The following is a 23,878-nucleotide window of genomic DNA, read 5'->3' on the forward strand; positions in this document are numbered from 1 at the left end:
ATGAGAGTGAAGGCTGCCTCAGTGGTAAAGCATGTCTATTGGAAAGAATGTCTGGACTTACCTTAGCTACCAGTTTGAGGTCTCTGAACTTCTTTCTGCATTGTGTGGCAAATCTTGGCATGTTGGAGGTAGCACTGATTGCCTCATCCATCTCCCTTGAGACAGACTGCGTCACCCTCTTATGGGACTTCCTGCCCCTCAGTGCCCAACAATCTTGCTCTTCTGACCCTGACTTCTGCCAAAAGGACCTCCAGGGATGTGTTCGAGAATCTGGGAGTCCAACCAGCTGCTGACATCCCAGAGACTGCTGTTGCTTCAGACCTGATAGAGGTCTTTAAAATTATGCAGGGGTTTGATAGGGTGCACTATTTCCACATGGAGGTGAGTCCAGAACAAGGGAGCATAAATACAAAATATCCATAACAGATCAAATAAAGAATTTAGGAGGAAGTTCTTTACAAAGTGGTGAGAATGTGGAACTTGCTGCCACGTGGAATGGTGGAAGATAGGCTTGATGCATATACGAGGCAGAAGGGAACAGAGGGATATGGGGGCAGAGTGGGAAGAGGTAATTAGAGTGGGAGGAGGCTTATGTGGAGTATAAATCCAGCATAAACCAGTTGGGCCAAATGACCTGTTTCTGTGTTTTAGATTCTACGTAAGAAGAATATTGATGTTAAATAGACTATGCTGCATCTTTGTTTTTTGATACAATACTCACACTGCAACTTCAATAAATGTATGGTTTGTTTACCCTTACTTCTTCACAGGACCTTGAAGAATGGACCAAAAAGTCCCTCAAAAATATTGCAGCTTCTGAGAAATTTTCCAGTGCTCAAAACTATTATTTAGAATGCAAAACAAATATGGAATGTATAACTTATCTAACTTAGAATTGAAGGTTCTTCCTCCTAACAAATCAAAGACCAACTGATGCTCCTAAATGCATTCCTTCATGCCAAGTACAAATAAAATTGTAAAAGTATATAACGTTTTGACTGAACTTTTCTATTTCAACCAAATAAAACGCTTTAAGAATAGTATTTAAAATTTCGTAGTGCCTATAATTGTTCGCAATTTACAATGGAAAAATATTTAACAATTATGGTTACATTCTATAGCACACTGAAAAAACAAGATTTTGTTTAAGCTTTTTACAACATGCTTTGCATTTTTACAAAATACAGTTTCACTTTCTAAACTAGCAAAATGTCTACTGTTAATTCACAACCACATCTGTATTTAAAAGAATTCTGATGGCATTTCCTTGTACTTGTCAGACAGTCTGATTATTTTGGCTTCCTTTACCGCCTCCTGCTGCTCCTTTTCCTCCAGCATATATATCTTGTAAAGTGGGATTCCCATTGGGAAACTCATAGTGTAGCCCTCAGATATTAGCTCAATTATTCTTTTGAAATACAATGCTTTCCAAGGGTAGTGCAGAATGTACAGGAAGGATTCCAATACCTGTAGTGAGTCCCAAGATATGGGCAAAAGTTGCCACAAGCAATTTCAGTTCAGCAGTGTCCCTTTAATCAAGTACTTCCACCTTGATAAACAAATACTGGAAAATTGTCACTTTTAAAAAGTGACGCACATTGTCAAGAGCAGATGGGAAGGTGGATAATAATGGAATTTAGGATGGATGAAGTCATCCTGTCATCACTCTTGTCATTTCCACGTGGCTGCCAATGGATAGGCGAACGCTTCTTCTGTGCACCCTAAAACTCAACAAAATTTATGCTGGGTCTCTTCTGTAGTGGAACCCCAGCATACATTGGCCCCATCAGAAATTGCTGGCCTCACAAAGCTGCATATCCTGCCATCCCTTTGTATTGGCTATTAAAAGCTACACATGCACCACCCACCCCCAACCCCAAAGAATATGTCACATATTGCCTCCATTCAATTTGAATTGCCATCTTTCATAAAAAGATCACTATTATTTGGTACTGTTTACATTAATTATATGCTCTGAGCTGTATGTATGTGCTTCCCCTTAATGACCGTATAAGGTGTGCTTTATACTATTATGTATCAACATTCACTGTCTTAGTCCACACAAGAATGGTTATTTGGGGAAGGCAATAGAGAGTTGCTAGCATTGTGCAATCTCATCTCCACATGAGTTGCCATCTTTAGGCGAGAAGGGGAAATAATTAGGAGGCAAAAAAGATAATGGTCTTCCTAAAACGTAATTTAGGTAATATTAAAGACCGAAAAACTGAATTACAAAACTAATGCCATTTCACCTTCACTATGACTATTTTGATCTCTTACAGTCTAGTTTTAGAAACAGTTAAATCATTTTCCAATGTCTCCCTAAACTCTCTTAACCTGAAACTTTAACTAGATTTATCTTTTTAAAATCCTATGGTCCCAATTCCTCTTTTTTGTTCATTTTATGTGGTGTTCAAAATGCAAAATGGAACACATTTTCACATCAGGCATTCAGTGTGAACATCAGCTTCTCACACATTAGGTACAGCATGACCAAATGCACAGTGAAGCTCCCTCCACTTTGTCCCAACATGCCTGAACCCAATCTTGGAAGAACACCTCTACTACACCAATTTTAATTTGTCACCTTTGATAAAATTCCTTATGGCTTCTCAAGTGGTATTGCCAAGTTAGTGCCAATTTATGGTAAACTGTAAACAATTTTTGCTGTGTATCCACGCCCATTAGCAACAGGGTTGCAACTATCCAAAATCATTTGGTAGAGAATCCTTACATAAAGGATTTTCATCCCATGAGTCTGGTCTTCATTTAAATCCAGCTCCCAGAGGTGAAAAGCAATTACATTCTTGGACTGCTCAGTTGCATGATTATTTTGAACTCTGATTTAATTTAGTACCAATAACTTTTGTAAACTATTACAATAAACTGCAGCAAGATTGGAGAGAAATGATGCTGTAGATTTGGTCTTTGTTTTGAAAGGCAACCTCTGGAAACAAAATGAATCCTACTCATTGATGCTAAAAATTGCCCGTGCAGTTGCAATTACCAAAATTATAACTTGATAAAGTGAGTATTACAGATAATGATTCAAGATGACTTCTGTTAGAATTCTGCTTATATTCCTCCCACTGTGCAATTAGCTATTGTCCTACATATAAAAACTTCAATAAAGCTGTTGTATTTAGGCTTTAATGCAAACAAATTACAGCCAGTGAAAAGACAAGTCCCAATATGTGCCAAATAGTTTTGTAATGTATACAACAGAGTTGTACTGTGCCATTGCCCATTTAAGTTCAATATCTGCGCATGTTCTTGACAAACTCTCTGAAATAAAGAACAACAAAATCTGATCATTCAAATGTAGTTTTTGTAACCTAGAATCAACATTCTGCACCACTTAAATTTATAGTTTTTCAGAAAATCAAACTTTATACTGAATCCTGTTCTATTCATTTAAATGTCTAGTATTCCAGCCTCATCACAAAGGCAACATTGAACCAGTAAATGCATAATTTTGTTCCCTATTTTGTGAACTTTATTGTTAATCATTCTGAATTGCTTTTTAAATTTTAAGAATCAATCAGTAACTATTGAAGTGTAGTCAGAGTATATATCTAAGTAAGATATAAATACACAATTCATTACTAGTGGTATCAGTTGTAATGGTATACATTTTTTTTGCTACAGCTCTACATTTGAATGGGCGTCCAACCTACGGACCCTCACGCTAACTGCAGGCGCTCAGCTACTGATGTATGCACTCACCAGCAATCCTATTAGCAGCAGATTGATTAGCTATAGTTCGCTGGACCAAAAACATGATCCCATGATAAACTTTTCTGGACTTTATACACAGCAGCTGTTTGAAGAATCGGAATTACCTGCTATACTATTCTACTACTGGGGATATTATTTTAAGATGATGGTTGGTCCTACTGATTCAGAGTGAGCTCCAGGGTAATGGCAAGAGCTAGAATTCACAAACAAGCAGTCCTGTCTATATTAGTGGAGAATAAACAATCCACATAGAAAAGGAATAATCCAGTTTTCCAAGAGACCCACCAAACATCATGGATGGAGCACAAGTTTATTTAAGGTTGAGCCACTTCAAAATCTAATTACTGACAGCTTAAACAATGTGGACTTTTAAATTTGGGATGGGACTTTAAATTGGGAGAAACCAAGAAGGCTAACAGCTGAACATTATTTTTCTCACGCATTCACCCATTAAAGAGTAAATTAGAACCACGAGGAATGAACATTTTAAAGATTCCTAATGGACAAAACGTTACACTATTCTACTTGGAAATAATTTTGGAAGTTTGCAATAAGGTGATCCTCATTGCAGGTAGATAGAAAGATAGATAAATAAATAAATAAAGAACAAACTGGTTCTTTCATTTCTTTTGCGCTTTTTGGAGGTTTCCAAAGGTGGGTTATATATTTTTGTTTACTTGGCACTGTCACATAATTTTAAGACACATCACGTTATTCTTACAGTGCCACCTACAGATTCATTACCTTTGGAATGTGGTGGCCATGCACTGTTTTTAATATATAAAAGATAAATTCCAACAAGTGTCACTGAATAGCAATCAGGAGCAGGAACCCTGCTGATACTCCCCTCCCCAACCCAGAATACCAGAAGTACTGAGAGGCCAGATGTTTTGACCCTCGCCACCTGGCTGATATCAGACATGGCTCATTCCAGATATGCATGACTCAGTCGCACACTAGACATTGAATTTAAAATGAATTAAGGTAAAATTATCAGATAGTTGGAGAAACTTGCTGCAGAAAATGCATATTCTTCTTTAAGCATCCTCCACACACTAGTTTAATTGGTTTTGGGGAAACCGCATGTCTATCTGGCCCATAAAAACATCATAGTATTGCATAGAGATGCTGGCACCACTTTGAATTAGCACCCATTTTGGGATGTTAAACAGATAAAATGTGTTCTTAAGGGCTGAAGCCACAAATTCGCCACTCAAAAAAAAACGCACCTGCGGAAGGGTCGAGAACCAGAGGACACAGATTTAAGGTGACTGACAAAAGAACCAAAGGCAACATGGGGAAAAGCGTTTTTACACAATGAGTAGTTATGATCTGGATTGTGCTGCCTGAAAGCAGATTCAATCATGGCTTTCAAAAAGGAACTGGATAAATACTTGAAGGGAAAAAACTTGCAGAGGAATGGGACTAACTGGATTGCTCTTACAAACAGCTGGCACGTGATCAATGGGCCGAATGGCCCCCTTCTATGCTGTAACCATTCTATGATTCTATAATATAAAATGGAAGGTGGCTCATGACAGTTCTTGTAAAACCTATTACACAAGTAGATGGTGCTGTGATAGGAAATTTTAATGATGAATAGTGGCATAATGTTAAATAGCACAGCACAGTCTTCAATCCTCGCACTTCAGTGCAGTACTGAAAAAGTGCTGCACTGTTGGAGGTGCTGTCTTTCAATTGAGACGTTAAACTGAGGCACCATCTACCCTCTCAGGTGAACATAAAAGATCCCATGGCACTATTCAAAGACAAACATCTCCCTTAATAAGTCAGCCAGTCATTGAATTTGACTATTCCACAGTCTATCACTTCACATATGTTAATGTTGCACTAAGGTTACTCTGTCCTACCGATCCAACTTTGTGTTTGGATTAACTTAATTAACACAAAGAACAATATTCTTGCAACCTGACTGATTTGCAGAACAAAACAATCTGGTCTGTGTCTTGCAAACCAGAAGGTTGTGGCCCCATCTGGTCAATAAAGACAGCTTCCATTTCAACTCTAGCTATGTTAACACACTACAGTAAGGAAAGAAAATAATTTTCCCAATTTGTCACAGGATGAAAAACTTGATTTCGTCACATCAGGTACACTCCTCATACAATGGATAAAGAACATTATTGGATCCCTGTTTCTTAGAGACATTTTTTCCAAAAGCCCTTAACTTTTTTCTGATTAATCTCCTCCAGAGGCATCTTAGCACATAATTAGACACCCCTCCGTGTTATTTTATTTCCTATGAAAGAATTTTAATTATATAAACTTACATCACGAACAGTTGTGATGTTTCTGACATTGATGTATGAGGCAAAATCATAGTCAAATAAATGACACCAAAAATGTGTGCATATGAGACAGAAAACAACCACTTGCACTGAATGAAAATTTAATATTACACTAGTAGATTTTTAAAACAATGAAACTGAGAAATAGATTATTTATTTGACCTGAGGAAGTTGACAGTAGCTTATGGTTATAACAGGAGAAATCAAATTCAAGAGAGCCACCCTGAGACACTCAGGTATAGTGCTGGAAAGAAAGTTCACATTTTCAGGACTGAAGATCTTTTAAATATAGTCTTTAAAATAATTTTTCTGCCTGCATCTTAACCATGGTCTGTACAGTAAAACAAATGAAAAGCTTTTATTAAGAATTTTATATTTGACAATAAGATGAATGTCATAACAAACTTAAAAGGAAAAACAATTTTTTGGGGCGGGGGGGGGGGGGTGGGGAGGAATACTTTCAATGGAGAGGACTCCTCCATGCATATAGTTTGTAACTTTAAAAAAACTGTCCCATCATTATGCCTGATGAGAAAGCAGCTTACTGAATATCTGCAATATTGGGTCCCACCTCACTGGAGCTGTTGCCTATGTTGAAAGCATTTTCTTTCCACAATTCTATGGATAATATAGAATCATTAAATTTTACAACACAGGAGGCCTTTCGGCCCATCATGCCTGTGCCAGCTTTTTGAAAGAAGGGTCCCACTCCCCTGCTCTTTCCACATAGTCCTGCAATTTTTTCCTTTCCAAGTATATATTCAATCGAAAGTTAGTATTGAATCTGCTTCCACCGCCCTTTCAAACAGTGCATTCCAGATCATAACAACTGCTGCGTAAAAAAAATTCTCCTCATCTCCCCCTGGTTCCTTTGTCAATTATCTTAAATCTATGTCCTCTGGTTATTGAGCCTCCTGCCAGGTGAAACAGTTTCTCCCCAGGTACTCTATCAAAACCTTTAATAATTGTTAACACCTCTATTAATTCTCCTCTTAACCTTCTCTGCTCAGAATAATCCCAGCTTCTCTAATCTCTAATAGTTGTACTCCACCATCCTGCCACAAAGAAACTTATTTGCAAATCATATTTAAATATTAAATTAGAAAGACAACAACATATTTCCTGAATAATTAACAAAGGTAAAAGCTTACTTTAGAATCTCTGGTAATTGTGGGTCCTTGTAAATGTTGTTATGCTTGTACCCAAGTAACGCAGGAAATGCAACAAACTTGACTTGTCTTTCCGGTATCTGTGAATCCAGTAGACTTTCATAGAGCTACACAAACATGGAAAAAATGAAATACAAATATCTCATTCTTTTCTAATTGATTTGAAAATGCTTTTTCACTAAGTATTTGTTTACTTTCCATCCCATTTTTACCCTTCTCTTTTTAACTTGTGGTGAACTTGTAAAATACTAGAATTCACATTGTTCATCGTAATGGTCCCAATACATAATGATATACATGCTTTGTGGTTTCCTCAGTAATGCAGATCAAGCATACCTCCTTATAATGCACTTTCATTACCATTTTCAAAGATGGTGTTCTGAAGAAGTCTGCTATGACCACTGTTGGGATACTTACTGTTTCTAATTTGCATTAATGATTTTTATTCAGAAGCTCAATGCAAACTAGCTTCTGCTAAGTGGTGACACCCACCCCTCCCTTCTACCCCTCCTACCCCTCTCCCCCCACGCCCACCCTACTCCCCCCTCCCGCAGAATAATGATGGTCATGGCCAAATTTAGAGCCCCCTGGTTGTCTAGAAATATACGGGGCAAGATAAAGCAGAAAAAGAAAGCTTATGACTGTCACAGAAAACTAAATACTGCAGAAAGCCTAGAGGAGTAGAGAAAGTACAGGGATGACGTAAAAAAGGAAAGTAATGATCCGGACCTAGTAGTTAAAGAGGGGAGGTGTGAAATATTGGATAAGGTAAACATAATGAGAGAGGAAGTATTGGAGGGACTGGAATCCTTGAAAGTTGATAAGTCACCAGGGCCGGATAGATTGTTTCCTGGGCTATTGAAGGAAGCCAGAGAGGAAATAGCGGATGCTCTGAGGATCATTTTCCAATCCTCACTAGATACAGGGAAGGTACCGGAGGACTGCAAACATAGTACCATTGTTTAAAAAGGGTACGAGGGAAAGGCCGAACAATTATAGGCCGGTCAGTCAGAATCAATACTGAGAGATAGGATAAACTGTCACTTGGAAAGGCATGGTTTAATCAGGGATAATCAGCATGGATATTGTAGGGATAAAATTTAGATTAAGGGATATAAAGGGGTGGGCCCCAATTCGCCGGTATAAAACGGTCTGAAAGGTACCATTCAGTCTTGTTAGGCTGGAAACAAAACACAAAGCACCATGGGATACTTGACTATGTTAGCCCTTTTCAAACTAACATAGATAGGTTTAGCTGACCAAGGACATTCCAAGCTTTACTTAAGGAATGTTTAGAAGGGGTCTGTGCTGAGAAGAGATAAGAGTACAAAGGCGTATTGATGAAACATCTGCTGATGGTCTGGGAACGGAGTCAGTTGGCTGCATAATTCAATAGAGCTTTGTAGTCAGGCAGGCCATGTTCCTGCTGAAGATACCTCCCTATAGTGATAACAAGGGTAAGAGATAGCTCAAGAATGCGAAGTTAGAATGAAGCCTCTGCAGCCCATAAGCTTCTCACAGGGAGGTACTCGAGTTCAAAGGGCAGGCCTAGTAGCTGATTGATTAACCCTATAAACCAATGATGTATCAATATTACCATGTATACACCCCCATTAGTAATTAGTGGGTGTTGTCTAATAAACTGTATAAACTAAGTTGTATTGCCACTTTTCCTTTGAGAACGAGGTCTCCAGCTGGGGTGGCTGAGATTGTTCTCCCGTGTGCACTCATAATAAACTACTGATCTGGGTAACACCTGAGTCTGTTAGTTCTGTTTTACCTTCCAGATTTTCCTCGCTTACAGTTTTGTTCAGGGAAGGTCATGCCTTACAAATCTGATTGAATTCTTTGAGAAAGTGACAAGGAGGATTGATGAGGGTAGTGCAGTGGATGTTGACTACATGGATTTTAGTAAGGCATTTGACAAGGTCCCATGGCAGACTGGTCAGAAAGGTAAAAGCCCATGGGATAAGGGGAAATGTGGCGAATTGGATCCAAAATTGGCTCAGTAACAGGAAACAAAGGGTTGAAGTCGATGGATGTCTTTGCAAATGGAAATCCGTTTCCAGTGGTGTGCCACAGGGCTCATTGTTGGGTCCCTTGCTGTTTGTGGTAGATATTAATGATTTGGACTTGAATGTAGGGGGCATGATTGGCAAATTTGCAGATGACACAAAAATTGGCCGTGTAGTTGATAGTGAAGAGGATAGCTGTAGACCAAGAAGATATCAATGGGTGGTGGGAGTGGGCGGAAAAGTGGCAAATGGAGTTCAACCCGAAGAAGTGTGAGGTAATGCACTTAGGGAGGGCAAACAGTAAAAGGGAATACGCAGTAAACGGGAATATATTGAGAGGGATAGAGGAAGTGAGAGACCTTGGAGTGCATGTGCACAGGTCCCTGAAGGTGGCAGTACAGGTAGATAAGGTTGTGAAGAAGGTGTACGGAATGCTCTCTGTTATTAGCCGAGGTATAGAATATAAAAGCAGGGATGTAATGATGGAACAGTATAAAACACTGGTAAAGCCACAGCTGGAGTATTGTGCGGAGTTCCGGTCACCACATTACAGGAAGGACGTAATTGCTCTGGAGAGAGTGCAGAGAAGATTTACAAGAATGTTGCCAGGGCTTGAAAATTGCAGCTACGAGGAGAGATTGGATAGGCTGGGGTTGTTTTCCTTGGAGCAGAGGAGGCTGAGGGGAGACTTGATTGAGGCGTACAAAATTATGAGGGGCCCAGATAGAGTAGACAGGAAGTACCTGTTTCCCCTAGCGGAGAGTTCAAGAACTAGAGGACATAGATTTAAGCTGATTGGCGGAAGGATTAGAGGGGACATGAGGAAAAACTTTTTTACCCAGAGGGTGGTGGGTGTATGGAATTCACTGCCCAAATTGGTGGTAGAGGCAGGGATCCTCAACTCTTTTAAAAAGTACCTGCACCTAAAGTGCTGTAAGCTGCAGGGCTACGGACTGGGTGCTGGAAGGTGGGATTAGAATGGGCACCTGGTTGTTCTTCGAACCGGCGTGGACACGATGGGCCGAATGGCCCCCTACTGTGCTGTATCTTTTCTATGGTTTTATGGGGATATGGCTGGGCTTTCTGTTGTGTGAGATGGTCATTACCTGGTGCTTATGTTATGTAAATGTTTGGTGTCAGAGATGCTTTTGGATGAGGAATTAAACCAAGGCTTTGTTCGTCTGCTCAGCTGGACACAAAAGATCCCATGACACTATATGAAGAAAGTAGGGAACTCTCCCAATATTCTGGCCAATATTTCTCCATCAACCAAAACCACCAAAAATAGATTATTCATTCATTGTTGTTTGTGGGATGTTACTATGCACAAGTTGGTTGCTGTTTTTGCTTACAAAACAGTTTACTACATTTCAAAAGTAATCTGCAGGTTGTAAAACATTTTGGGATGTCCTGAGGATGTGAAAAATGTTTTATAAATATAAGTTTTTCTTTTTTCTTGAAAGGAAGCAACTGAGAGAGAATAAATAAATAAAAACTAGAAATGGCAGCGCAGGCTGTATGTTGGGACTATAATATGTGGGAGTTTGTGGACAGTAAGACTTTTCCGATTGCCACATCGGCAGTAAACATCTCTGGGCTTGAGACATTCCGGAGGAAAGATTTCTTCACTCAGAGGGTTGTGAATCTTTGGAATTCTCTACACCAGAGGCTGCGGATGCTCAGTTGTTGAGTATATTCAAGATTGAGAAGATCAGCCATGATCTTATTGAAAGGTGGAGCAGGTTCGAGGGGCTGTATGGCCTGCTCCTGCTCCTATTTCTTATATTCTTAGAGTCTTTGAGCTGGAATGCAAGTAGAGGCACTCCCACACATAAGGGAGGGGGAGGAATTTTTGGATAGTTTTCACCAGAGTACAGTCACACCTCAGAGGAAAGCACAGGTACAGGAAGGGAAGGGTTTGACCGTTAGTCAGCAGGGTATGGGGAACCAAGAGGAGATAGAGAAGGAGGTCCCACAGACACTGGTCCTGTCCAACAGGTAAAATGTACTTGCTACCTATGAGGTTAAAGATGCAAGGTGGATAGCCAGAATGCTAATTATGGCACCAGTGGAGCAGGAGGCAGTCCGGGGGTGGGGGGAGGGACCAGAGTAGAAAGGTTGTTAGTCATGGAGGATTCGATAATTAGGGAGATAGCTAGCATCCTCTGCAGTCACAACCAAGAGTCCAGAAGGGTGTGTTGCCTACCTGATGCAAAGGCATAGGATATCTCGGAGCAACTGGAATGGAACTTGGAAAGGGAGAGGGAAGATCCAGTTGTCGTGGTCCTTGTTGGGACCAATGACATAGGGGAGAAAAGGGAGGAGGTCCTGCTAAGGGAATATCAGAAATTAAGAACTAAATTACAAAACAGGGCCTCACAGGTGGTAATCTTGGGATTACTACCTGAGCTACGTGCTAATTGGCATTGGGCTAGGCAGATAAGGAAGTAAATGCGTAGCAGAAAGACTGGTGTTGAAAGGAGGGGTTCCATTTCATAGGACAATGGGAGCAGTATTGGGACAGGAAGGAGATGTACCACTGGGAAGGGCTCCACCTGCACCGGAATGGGACCAATGCCCGAGTGGAAAGGGTAAATAGGGCTTTTGCTAGGACTTTAAACTAGTAAGACGGGGGGAGGGATCTGGTGAAAATAACATAAGTCTGAAGATAAAAAAAATAGGAGATGATAGCATAGGTCAGACCAAGATAAGGAATGAGGGTAACAAACGGTCAGGGAATAAATCCAGTTACGCACCCGTGATATGCTTCTCCTGCACTATGTGGGAAGTCATGGACACTACAGGTGTCCCTGGCAACCATGTGTGCAGGAAGTGTGTCCAGCTGCAGCTACTGGCTAACTGCATTTTGGAGCTGGAGGTGCAGGTGGATTCACTGTGGAGCATCCGCGATGCTGAGATTATCGTGGATAGCACGTTCAGTGAGGTGGTCACACCGCAGGTAAAGATTACGTAGGCAGAAAGGAAATGGGTGACTGCCAGGCAGAGTAAAAGGACTAGGCAGGTAGAGCAGGAGGGGCCATCTCTCTCTCAAACAGATATGCCGCTTTGGATACTGTTGGGGGAGATGGCTTATCAGGGGAAAGCAGCAAGAGCCAAGTTCGTAGAACCATGGGTGGCTCTGCTGCACAGGAGGGGAAGGAATAAGAGTGGCAGGGCTATATTGATAGGGGATTCAATTGTAAGGGGAACAGATAGGTGTTTCTGTGGCCGCAAACGTGATTCCAGGATGGTATGTTGCCTTCCTGGCGCTAGGGTCAAGGACGTCACGGAGCGGCTGCAGGGCATTCTGGAGGGGGAGGGTGAATAGCCAGTAGTCATGGTCCATATTGGTACCAACGGCATAGGTAAAAAAAAAGGGATGAGGTCCTGCAAGGTGAATTTAAGGAGTTAGGAGATTAATTAAAAAGCAGGATCTCAAAGGTAGTGATCTCAGAAGAACTACCAGTGCCATCTGCTAGTGAGTATAGGAACAGGAGAATAGACCAGATGAATGCATGGCTGCAGGGATGGTGTAGGAGGGAGGGATTTAGATTCCTGGGTCATTGGAACCAGTTCTGGGGAAGGTGGGACCTGTACAAGCGGGACGGGTTACACCCGAGCAGGACCGGGACCGATGTCCTCACGGGGGTGTTTGCTAGTGACACCAAGGGGCAGAAAACGTTGGTGGGAGTTGTCTATAGGCCCCCAAACAGAAGTGGAGATGTAGGGGAGGGCATGAAACAGGAAATTAGAGACACATGCAAGAAGGGTACAACGATAATCATGGGTGACTTTAATCTACGTACAGATTGGTCAAACCAAATTAGCAATAATACTGCGGGGGAGGAATTCCTGGGGTGTGTACGTGATGGTTTTCTAGACCAATACGTTGAGGAACCAACTAGAGAACAGGCGAACCTAGACTGGGTATTGTGCAATGAGAAAGGATTAATTAACAATCTTGTTGTGCAGGATCCCTTAGGGAAGAGCGATCATAACAAGATAGAATTCCTCATTAAGATGGAGAGTGAAGTAGTTGAATCCGAAACTAGGGTCCTGAATCTAAATGAAGGAAATTACGAAAGTATGAGGTGCGAGTTGGCTATGATAGACTGGAGAACTTTACTAAAAGGGATGATGGTGGATAGGCAATGGCTAACATTTAAAGAACATGTGCAGGAATTACAACAATTATTCATTCCTGTCTGGCGCAAAAATAAAACAGGAAAAGTGGCTCAACCGTGGCTTACAAAAGAAATTAGGGATAGTATTACATCCAAAGAGGAGAATATAAAATTGCCAGAAAAAGCGGCAAGCCTGAGGATTGGGAGCAGTTCAGAATTCAGCAAAGGAGGACAAAGAGATTGATTAAGAGGGGAAAAATAGAGTATGAGAGTAAACTAGCAGGGGACATAAAAACTGACTGTAAAAGCTTCTATAAATATGTCAGACCTCATTACAGCCTTGGTCCAAACATGGACAAAAGAGCTGAATTCCAGAGGTGAGGTGAGAGTGACTGCCCTTGACATCAAGGCAGCAGTTGACCGAGTGTGGCATCAAGGAGCCCTAGTAAAATTGAAGTCAATGGGAATCAGGGGGAAAACTCTCCAGTGGCTGGAGTCATACCGAGCACAAAGGAAGATGGTAGTGATTGTTGGAGCCAATCATCTCAGCCCCAGGACATTGCTGCAGGAGTTCCTCAGGGCAGTGTCCTAGGCCCAACCATCTTCAGCTGCTTCATTAATGACCTTCACTCCATCATAAGGTCAGAAACGGGGATGTTCGCTGATGATTGCACAGTGTTCAGTTCCATTCGCAACCCCTCAAATAATGAAGCAGTCCGAGCCCGCATGCAGCAAGAACTGGACAACATCCAGGCTTGGGCTCATAAATGGCAAGTAACATTCGCGCCAGACAAGTGCCAGGCAATGACCATCTCCAACAAGACAGAGTCTAACCACCTCCCCTTGACATTCAACGGCATTACCATCGCCGAATCCCCCACCATCAACATCCTGGGGGTCACCATTGACCAGAAACTTAACTGGACCAGCCATATAAATACTGGAGCGACAAGAGCAGGTCAGAGGCTGGGTATTCTGCGGCGAGTGACTCACCTCCTGACTCCCCAAAGCCTTTCCACCATCTACAAGGCACAAGTCAGGAGTGTGATGGAATACTCTCCACTTGCTTGGATGAGTGCAGCTCCAACAACACTCAAGAAGCTCGACACCATCCAGGACAAAGCAGCCCGCTTGATTGGCACCCCATCCACCACCCTAAACATTCACTCCCTTCACCACCGGGGCACTGTGGCTGCAGTGTGTACCATCCACAGGATGCACTGCAGCAACTCGCCAAGGCTTCTTCGACAGCGCCTCCCAAACCAGCGACCTCTACCACCTAGAAGGAAAAGAGCAGCAGGCACATGGGAATAACACCACCTGCGCGTTCCCCTCCAAGTCACACACCATCCCGACTTGGAAATATATCGCCGTTCCTTCATCGTCGCTGGGTCAAAATCCTGGAACTCCCTTCCTAACAGCACTGTGGGAGAACCGTCAACATACGGACTGCAGCGGTTCAAGAAGACGGCTCACCACCACCTTCTCAAGGGCAATTAGGGATGGGCAATAAATGCCGGCCTCGCCAGCGACGCCCACATCCCATGAACGAATTTTTTAAAAAAGAGAAAAAGATTAGTGAAGACAAATGTAGGTCCCTTACAGTCAGAAATGGGGGAAATTATAATGGGGAACAAAGAAATGGCTGAATAATTGAACACATATTTTGGTTCTGTCTTCACAAATGAGGACACAAATAACCAGACAGAAATGTTAGGGAACCAAGGGTCTAGTGAGAGGGAGGAACTGAAGGATGTGGTGTATTTGGATTTTCAGAAGGCTTTTGATAAGGTCCCACACAAGAGGTTAGTGTGCAAAATTAAAGCACATGGCATTGGGGGGAATATACTGGCATGGATTGAGAATTGGTTGACAGACAGGAAACAGAGAGTAGGAATAAACAGGTCTTTTTCCGGGTGGCAGGCAGTGACTAGTGGGGTACTGCAGGGATCAGTGCTTGGGCCCCAGCTATTCACAATATATATCAATGATTTGGATAAGGGAACTAAATGTAACATTTCCAAGTTTGCAGACGACACAAAGCTGGGGTGGAATGTGAGCTGTGAGGAGGATGCAAAGAGACTCCAATGAGATTTAGACAAGTTGGGTGAGTGGGCAAGAACATGGCAGATGCAGTATAACGTGGATAAATGTGAGGTTATCCACTTTGGTTGTAAAAACAGAAAGGCAGATTATTATCTGAATGGTGATAGATTGGGAAAAGGGGAGGTGCAACGAGACCTGGGTGTCCTTGTACACCAGTCACTGAAAGCGAGCATTCAGGTGCAGCAAGCAGTTAGGAAGGCGAATGGTATGTTGGCTTTCATTGCAAGAGGATTTGAGTACAGGAGCAGGGATGTCTTACTGCAGTTATACAGGGCCTTGGTGAGATCACATCTGGAGTATTGTGTGCAGTTTTGGTCTCCTTACCCGAGGAAGGATATCCTTGCCATGGAGGGAGTGCAACGAAGGTTTACCAGACTGATTCCTGGGATGGCAGGACTGACGTATGAGGAGAGATTGGGTCGACTAGGCTTATATTCACTGGAGTTTAGAAGAATGAGAGGTGATCTCATCAAAACATACAAAATTCTAACAGGACTCGACAGACTAGATGCAGGGGGGATGTTCCCGATGGTTGGGGAGTCCAAAACCAGGGGTCAGAGTCTCAGGATACAGGGTATGCTATTTAGAACCGAGATGAGGAGAAATTTCTTCACTCAGAGGGTGGTGAACCTGTGCAATTCTCTACCACAGAAGGCAGTGGAGGCCAAGTCATTGGACGTATTCAAGAAGGAGATAGATTTATTTCTTAATGCTAAAGGGATCAAGAGATATGGGGGAAAAAAGCGAGAACAGGGTACTGAGTTAGATGATCAGCCATGATCATTTTGAAAGGCGGAGCAGGCCCAAAGGGCCGAATGGCCTACTTTTGCTCCTATTTTCTATGTTTCTATGTTATAGAACATGAGTTCCAAATGACCGTTAAAAAATAAAGTGAGGGGAACAATTATTAAAAGCAAATTAAATTGCCTGTCCAGCAATGTACACAGCATCCAAACCAAAACGGGGGAACTGGAAGCAATAATCTGTAACGAGGAGCCAGATGTAACGGGGATAACTGAAACATGGCAACATAAAGAACAGGACTGGCAGTTAAATATTGCCGGATAGAAGGTATTTAGAGAGGATATGGAGGAAAGGCGGGGGGTGGGGACAGTGGTGTAGCTGTACTAATTAGAACCAACATAATGGCAGTAGAAAATAGGGATATAAGTAATATTAAGATAGAAACATAATCCATATCGATCGAGACAGAGGATAAGAAGAGATTGATCACGTTAATAGGTATATTCTACAGACCACTTAATAGTGGAATGGAAGTGGAAGAAGAAATATGTCGGCAAATCTATGAAGTGAGTAAAAAAAAATCGAATAATAATCATGGGAGATTTCAACTACCCCCAAATAAACGGGCAAGAGGAGGTAGTGAAAGGGGAATGGAGTTTTTACAGTGTGTACATGTCTCCTTTCTTACCCAGTATGTGAGAAGCCCAAGAGAGGAATCACTGCTGGATCTGGTAATGGGAAATGAACCAGAGCAGATAAGAGAAGTAAGCGTAGGGGAACATCAAGGCAAGAGCGATCATAACATAATAAGGTTTAAAATAATGATTGAGAAAGACAAAAGAAGGGCAAGGCGAAAGTAATAGATTGGAAAAAAGCTAATTTTGAGGGGATGAGAACGGAACGAGGGAAGGTAAACTAGAAAAAAAAATTTGACAGACAAAGGGATAGAACAGCAGTGGGAAATATTTAAAATGGTGGTCAATAGAGTTCAGGAGAAATATATTCCTCTAAAAAAACAAGAACAAACTAGCCAATAATGAAACAACATGGATACATAGAGATAAGGATAAAATTGAAACTAAAAAAAAAGGCATGCTCTAAGATTTCTACGAAGAGGTTAGGAAGGATGTCAAAAAAAAAATTTGGAAAGCAAAGAGGAACTAAGAAATTAAATGATCAAAAAATAGAAAAAGAAATACTAAAGTATTCTATAGACACATAAATAATAAAAGAAAAATCAGGATAGGGATAGGGCCATGAAGGGATGCACAAGATAAACTCACAGGTAACGACAGCGAAATGGCAGAAATACTGAATAGTTACTTTGACTCAGTATTTACCAGGAGACTAACAAGTTGGGCATGACATTAGAAGAGGAGATCAAAAAAGATATAAGGACATTTAAGATAGAAAGGGGGGAGATAATTGATAAACTAATCAATCTTAGAGAGGATAAAACCCCTGATCCGGATGGATTGCATCCATGCATATTAAAAGAAGTTAGAGAAAAGACAGCAGAGACACTATTACATATATATAAAAATTCATTAGAAAGGGGAATTGTGCCAGAGGACTGGTGGACAGCTAATGTTCATCATAGTATCACGGTAGGTACAACACAGGAGGAGGCCATTCAGCCCATCGTGCCTGCTCTTTGAAAGAGCTATCCAATTCGTCCCATTCCCCAGCTCTTTCACCATAGCCTGTAAATGTTTTCCCTTCAAGTATTTATCTAATTCCCTTTTGAACGTTCCTATTGAATCTGCTTCCACCATCCTTTCAGGCAGTGCATTCCAGATCATTAGAACTCGCTGCGTAAAAAAAAAATGTTTCCTCATGTCGCCTCTGGCTCTTTTGCTGATCACTTTAAATCTGTGTCCTACAGTATCCTATATTTCTATATGTTATTCCTCTATTTAAAAAGGGAGCTTGAACAAATCCAGGAAAAAATAGACCATATAGCTTAACATCAGTGGCAGGAAAGATAATGGAATCTTTACTCCAAGATGTAATAGAAAAACATCAAGAAAACGAAAATATAAGAAAGAGTTGTTAGCACGGATTTCAGAAGGGAAAGTTAAGCTTGACCAATCTTATTGAATTCTTAGAAGTAACAGAAAGAGTAGATAAGGGTAATACAATATATGTAATATATTTGGATTTTCAAAAGGCCTTCGATAAGGTACCACATTGTAGACTCATGACTACGGTCAGAGCATCTGGAATCAGGGGACAGGTAGCAGAATGGATAGCAAACTGGCTACAAAACAGAAAACAGAGAGTAGGGGTTAAGGGTAGCTACTCAGACTGGCAAAAGGTGGGAAGTGGTGTTCCACAGGGATCAGTGCTGGGACCACTGTTGTTTACAATTTACATCAACGATTTGGATTCGGGAATTGGAAGTACAATTTCAAAATTTGAGGATGACACGAATTTGGGGGGTGTAGTTTATACAAAGGAAGGATGCGTTAAAATGCAAGAGGACATTAATAAACTTGCAGAATGGGCGTGTGATTTGCAAATGAATTTCAATATAGATAAGTGAGGTGGTGCATTTTGATAGGAAGAATAAGGAGGCCACATATTGCTTGGATAATAAGAGTCTAAATGGGGTAGAGGAACAAAGGGATCTAGGAGTACAGAAACTCAAATCAATAAAAGTAGCGATGCAGGTTAATAAGGCCATAAAAAAGCCAAAGCAAACACTGGGGTTCATTTCTAGAGGGATAGAATTGAAAAGCAGAGAAGTTATATTAAACTTGTATAGAACCTTGGTTAGACCACACTTGGAGTATAGTGCACAGTTCTGGTCTCCATATTATAAAAAGGATATAGAGGCATTGGAGATGGTACACAAGGATGATACCAGAACTGAGAGGATATACTTATCAAGAAAAACTAAACAGGCTGGGGCTCTTTTCTCTAGAAAAGAGCAGGCTGAGAGGTGACCTGATAGAGGTCTTTAACATAATGAAAGGGTTTGATCGGGTAGACGTAGAGAAAATGCTTCCACTTGTGGGATAGTCCAAAACAAGACGTCATCAATATATGATAGTCTCTAATAAATCCAATAGGGAATTCAGGAGAAACTTCTTTACCCAAAGAGTGGTAAGAATGTGGAATGTGCTACCACAAGGAGTAGTTGAGGCAAATAGCATAGGTGCATTTAAGGGAAAGCTCAATAAGCACATACAGGAGAAAGGAATAGAAGGGCATGTTGATAGGGGTAGATGAAGTAGGGAGGGAGGAGGCTCATGTAGAGCATAAACACTGGACTACTTAGGCCGAATGGCCTGTTTGTGTGTTATAGACTCAATATAACTCAATGTAAATGCATATAAGATAGCAAATGGTACAGAAAAGGTAAATATGGAACATTACTTCAAATTATACCACGATCATAGGTTAAGGGTGTGCAAGTTCAAACTAGCTGAAGGTAAATTTAATATTGTGTCACAAGAAGTGATCATGAATGGAATAGACTTCTGGACAGTGTAGCTGAGGAAAAAACCTTAATCATTTAAGAAAGAAAGCTGTGATAGGTAATTGTAGTCAAATGGTTTTCCTCATAGTTGCCTCATAGAACATTAATACTGGTTAGTAAACCACAACAATCAAAATAAACCTCAGCCTGCTTTCTATAAATAATATAGTGAAAGAAGCCATTACATCCAGTGTACCTTTTTACCCAACTCAAACGGTATGATGTTATCATCTTCAGCATGCAGAATCAACACGGGGGTAGAAATTGACTTCAGACTAAAGTGAAAAAAGGAGAAATTTAGCCAAATTGAAATGTAACCTGAGAAGCAGAATACACTCGTGTAACAAATATCACGTGCACGTATTCACACAAGAACTTGCAATACTATGATATGGGTAATATGTAAAAACATACAAGAAAAGGGATATGGAGCAAAGGCAGGGTAAATGGAGTTGAGGTGCAGCTCAGTCATGATCTAATTGAATGGCAGAGCAGGTTTGAGGGGCTGAATGACCTACTCCTGTTCCTAATGCTCCTAGAATTAATGTGTAATGGGAGTCAATAAATCAGCACACGCAGAACACAGGGAATCAATACATTAGCACAGATGTGATGGCCTTATGATCGATTAGCTTGCGATCACTTACAGCATTGGCTGAGCTTTTTTGCACCGCATTATCAGGCAGTTTCAGGATAATAAATTTTAGATTTTTCTCCTAGTCAATAAGTTCAATTAAATATGATAGATAAGTAAACATGTTTCGCTGATGACTCAATGAGTAGGTGATCAATACAAACCAGGAAGGCCCTGGTTCAACCATAACTTCAGCCAGGGCTTTAGACCGTCATAGTTGGGGAGGTGAAAATTTGCTTCCTGATTTCTAGCTATCAACCCTTGCAGGAAGTGCAGGTGTGGGACAATGGATTGGGATAATAATGGGTCCAGATGAGATAGAATTATGATCGATAAGCCTGCAACCACTTACTGCCTCGGCTCAGACTTGAAGAAAGGCAAGAAAGAGGACAGCAAAAAAAATTGGCAGAAATAGAGCAACATAGGCAGGTTACTTTAATATCTTCTTATTACATCATTGTATCAAAAGCTAATAAAGTCACATTCTACTTACTTTTCAACATTATGAAAGATAATATTATTTTCTGTTAACGTATCCATAAAGAACCATTCAAATGCAGGAAAAATCTTGTAATACTGTAGGAAGAAGACAAGATAAATTGTTAGAATAATAAAGGAGTACTTGGTTTTGTTTTGTGTGTCAAATTGGCTCAGTTGGTAGTACACTCACTTCTAGGTTAAAGATTGTTTGAGCCTCATGCTAGAACAACAACTTGCATTTATATAATGCCTTTAACATAGTAAAACATCCCAAGGCGCTTCACAGGAATGTTAACAAAATTTGACACCGAACCTCATTAGGAGATATTAGGACAGGTGACCAAAACCTTGGACAAAGAGGTAGGTTTTAAGGAGCACCTTAAAGGAGGAGAGAGAGGTAGAGAGGCAGAGAGATTTAGGGAGGGAATTCCAGAACTTAGGGCCTAGTCAGCTGAAGCCCTGTGGTGGAGCGATGAAAATCGGGGATGTGCAAGAGGCCGGAATTGGAGGAGCACAGAGATCTCGGAGGGTTCTAGGGCTGGAGGAGGTTAGAGAGGGAGGGCAGGGCGAGGCCATGGAGGAATTTGAAAACAAGGATGAGAATTTTAAAATTGAGGCATTGCTGGACCGGGTGTCAATGTAGAACTTGAGCATTTAATCATGCTGACGCTCCAGTATGATACTGAGGGAGTTCGTCTTCCATTAGCAAAGGTACAAGGAAATTCCCAAATTTGCACTGTCTGAAATGGAAGAGGGAGTGCAGGTGGGATTTTGCCAGTGCCTCACCAAGATAACCAAGCAATTAAACTTCAACAATATACCTTCACCCAAACTTTAGAGGAGGTCCATCTATTGCACATTTTCTCATATCAGCTGCCCTAATGGCATCTCAGTGAGAATGTCAATTCAATGCCATTTTTGTGCTATGAGCTTATACTTTTTAGGTTTGATTTAGATTTGGTTGATACTGCCCAAAATAACTTTGTTTGAAGCCCTTGTGCCTCTCAGAAAATAATTTCCGCCTATTGTACTGGGCTAGATTCAAATTGGAGGTGAAACGTAATGTTCTGTTTTGAGACAATTGCAGTTTTCCACTGTTGAAACTTATCTCATTTTCTGAACCAAAAGCAATGGAAAACCAAGAACAAAGGTGCACACAGCAGAGAATTGCAACTGGCAGAAGCTCAACAAGCCCTCAGACTTACTCAGTCGTTCATGCCTTGTAACTGAAAGGAAACTTTACAGCATTAGTATCATTGAATCTAGCTACAACACAGTGTCTTAGCATTGCTTGTAAAATCTTACGCTGCAGATAAGGTATTGCAGCAATGGATTCTTGGAAATAAATATCTTCCACTGAGAACTACAAAGGTAGTAAAAATGAAATCAGAAGAAATTAGCAACAAAACAAGTATAAACAAACATGCATTTATTATTAACATGTAAAACATAAGGAACTACTGAAAGTATGTGTTACAAAATAAAAATGAAAAGGACATTTTAATAATTTGAATTTTTTTTTCCAAACTTGGTTTGGAGGTATGATACAAGCAAACATTCCTACATACCACAGCCAATGGGTGATAGGCTACTTCTTCTCGCAAAGAGGTAAATGGAGATTCCAGTATAACGGCATCAGCTGGGCTTCCTACTTAATAAAACACATAGATTGCCAGTGAAATATCCAATTCAGTCTACTATTAATTTTAATTGCGAAAACATCGAACAGCTCCTCTGATGGCTCAGTGAGTAACTCAGTGATACAGATCAGAAAGTTCACTGATTAAATTCCCAGACTATGTTGAGTTAGCTGATCTTAGCCTGGGCAACAGTCGGGCTTCTCTGGTTAAGGGAGGAGAAAATCGAGCAGGATTCCCATTCCCTTGCTGGAATGTGTGCATCTTAAGTGAGGGCAGAATTAGCTGTGATGAACTGCGAGGTCTAATAAACTGTTAACAGTCATTGTTAAGATTCATTCATGAGCAATGGCCACTTTGGTGAGGTAGGAAAGGCAGCCCATTATCCATGGAACCGTACCCTAGGATACCACCGTCTCGGCCAAGAGAGAGGAAGAAGCCCAGCAGGGACGAAACTTTCTGGTGTTTAACAATGTGTTTCATAATGTTTGTAAAAGCATTTGTTAATACACAGCTGCATCAATCAGCATTACTGAGCTGTAGAAAATGTTACGTCTTTACCTTTCTCATGTAGGCTTCGTGCAGTGTTTGTGGCAACACTGTAAATGAAAAGGAAAATGTTTGCAAGCGTTAGACTACACTAGTTAGATTTGATATTTTCTATTTTAATGTTCCCATGGTAACAAAAATAAATGTCCTGTTGCAATATTCCTTTCAAATGTGTCTACTGGACATTTTAGTAGTTAAAATCACCTATTTTCACCCATAGGCTAAACTACATTATAAAATCACCATTACCCAGGCTTACCATTTGAATCTAGACTAGATTACTTTACTGCCTTTTAAAGTTCTCTTTATTATTTGTTCTCCGGACATGAGTGACACAGGCCCATCCCCAGTGACTGAGTGGCTTGCTAGGCCACTTCATACAGCATTAAGAGTTAACCATATTGCGAGAGCCACATGTAGGCATGACCAGATAAGGATGGCAGGTTCCCTTCCCTGAAGGACACTGGGTGAACTAGTTGGATTTCTATCAGGCAGCTTTGATGGTAATTTTTTTTCCTTGTGCTAGCTCAATGAACAGATTTTACTGGATTCAACTTCACAATTTGTCATGATGGGAATTGAACTCGTTATCTCTGGCTTGTTAATCCAGTACAATAAACACTACAGTACTGTATCTTGAAATGATGTAGGGTTTTTTATTGTAATATATACACAGTCAAACTCAAGATTTTCTTTGTTTTTCTTCAACAACAGTTGTGTCCACTGACAGTCAGTATCCTCCATACGATAGGCTGCACATACTGAAGGAGTGATGCTTATGTCACTGCTACAAGTTTATCGAGAAATTGTTTGCCATTGATTCCCAAAAATTTATATATTCAGTATTTACATAATGTATGGTATTTTATAGTCTGATGTCCTTCAATAT

General features: G+C 40.8%; 1 protein-coding gene across 5 annotated transcripts in view; it reads right to left on the reverse strand.

Annotated features, from left to right (window-relative positions):
• Positions 1-3,136: 3,136 nt before the first annotated feature.
• The window catches only part of LOC137326143 (lysophosphatidylserine lipase ABHD12-like), a 29,918-nt gene continuing 9,176 nt past the window's right edge, over positions 3,137-23,878 (reverse strand). For 3 of the 5 annotated variants that reach the window (XM_067991016.1, XM_067991017.1, XM_067991014.1), the window contains 6 exons: positions 23,002-23,039; positions 22,372-22,454; positions 20,817-20,899; positions 19,886-19,964; positions 7,199-7,323; positions 3,137-3,285 (listed from right to left, as the gene is read on the reverse strand). In XM_067991016.1, coding sequence (XP_067847117.1) covers positions 3,255-3,285; positions 7,199-7,323; positions 19,886-19,964; positions 20,817-20,899; positions 22,372-22,454; positions 23,002-23,039 — 439 coding nt within the window. In that variant the 3' untranslated portion in view covers positions 3,137-3,254. The remainder of the gene's footprint in view (positions 3,286-7,198; positions 7,324-19,885; positions 19,965-20,816; positions 20,900-22,371; positions 22,455-23,001; positions 23,040-23,878) is intronic. The other 2 variants (XM_067991018.1, XM_067991015.1) reach the window with 1 other exon arrangement.

The sequence above is a fragment of the Heptranchias perlo genome, chromosome 10 (assembly GCF_035084215.1).
Source record: "Heptranchias perlo isolate sHepPer1 chromosome 10, sHepPer1.hap1, whole genome shotgun sequence".
NCBI classification, from domain to species: Eukaryota; Metazoa; Chordata; class Chondrichthyes; order Hexanchiformes; family Hexanchidae; genus Heptranchias; species Heptranchias perlo.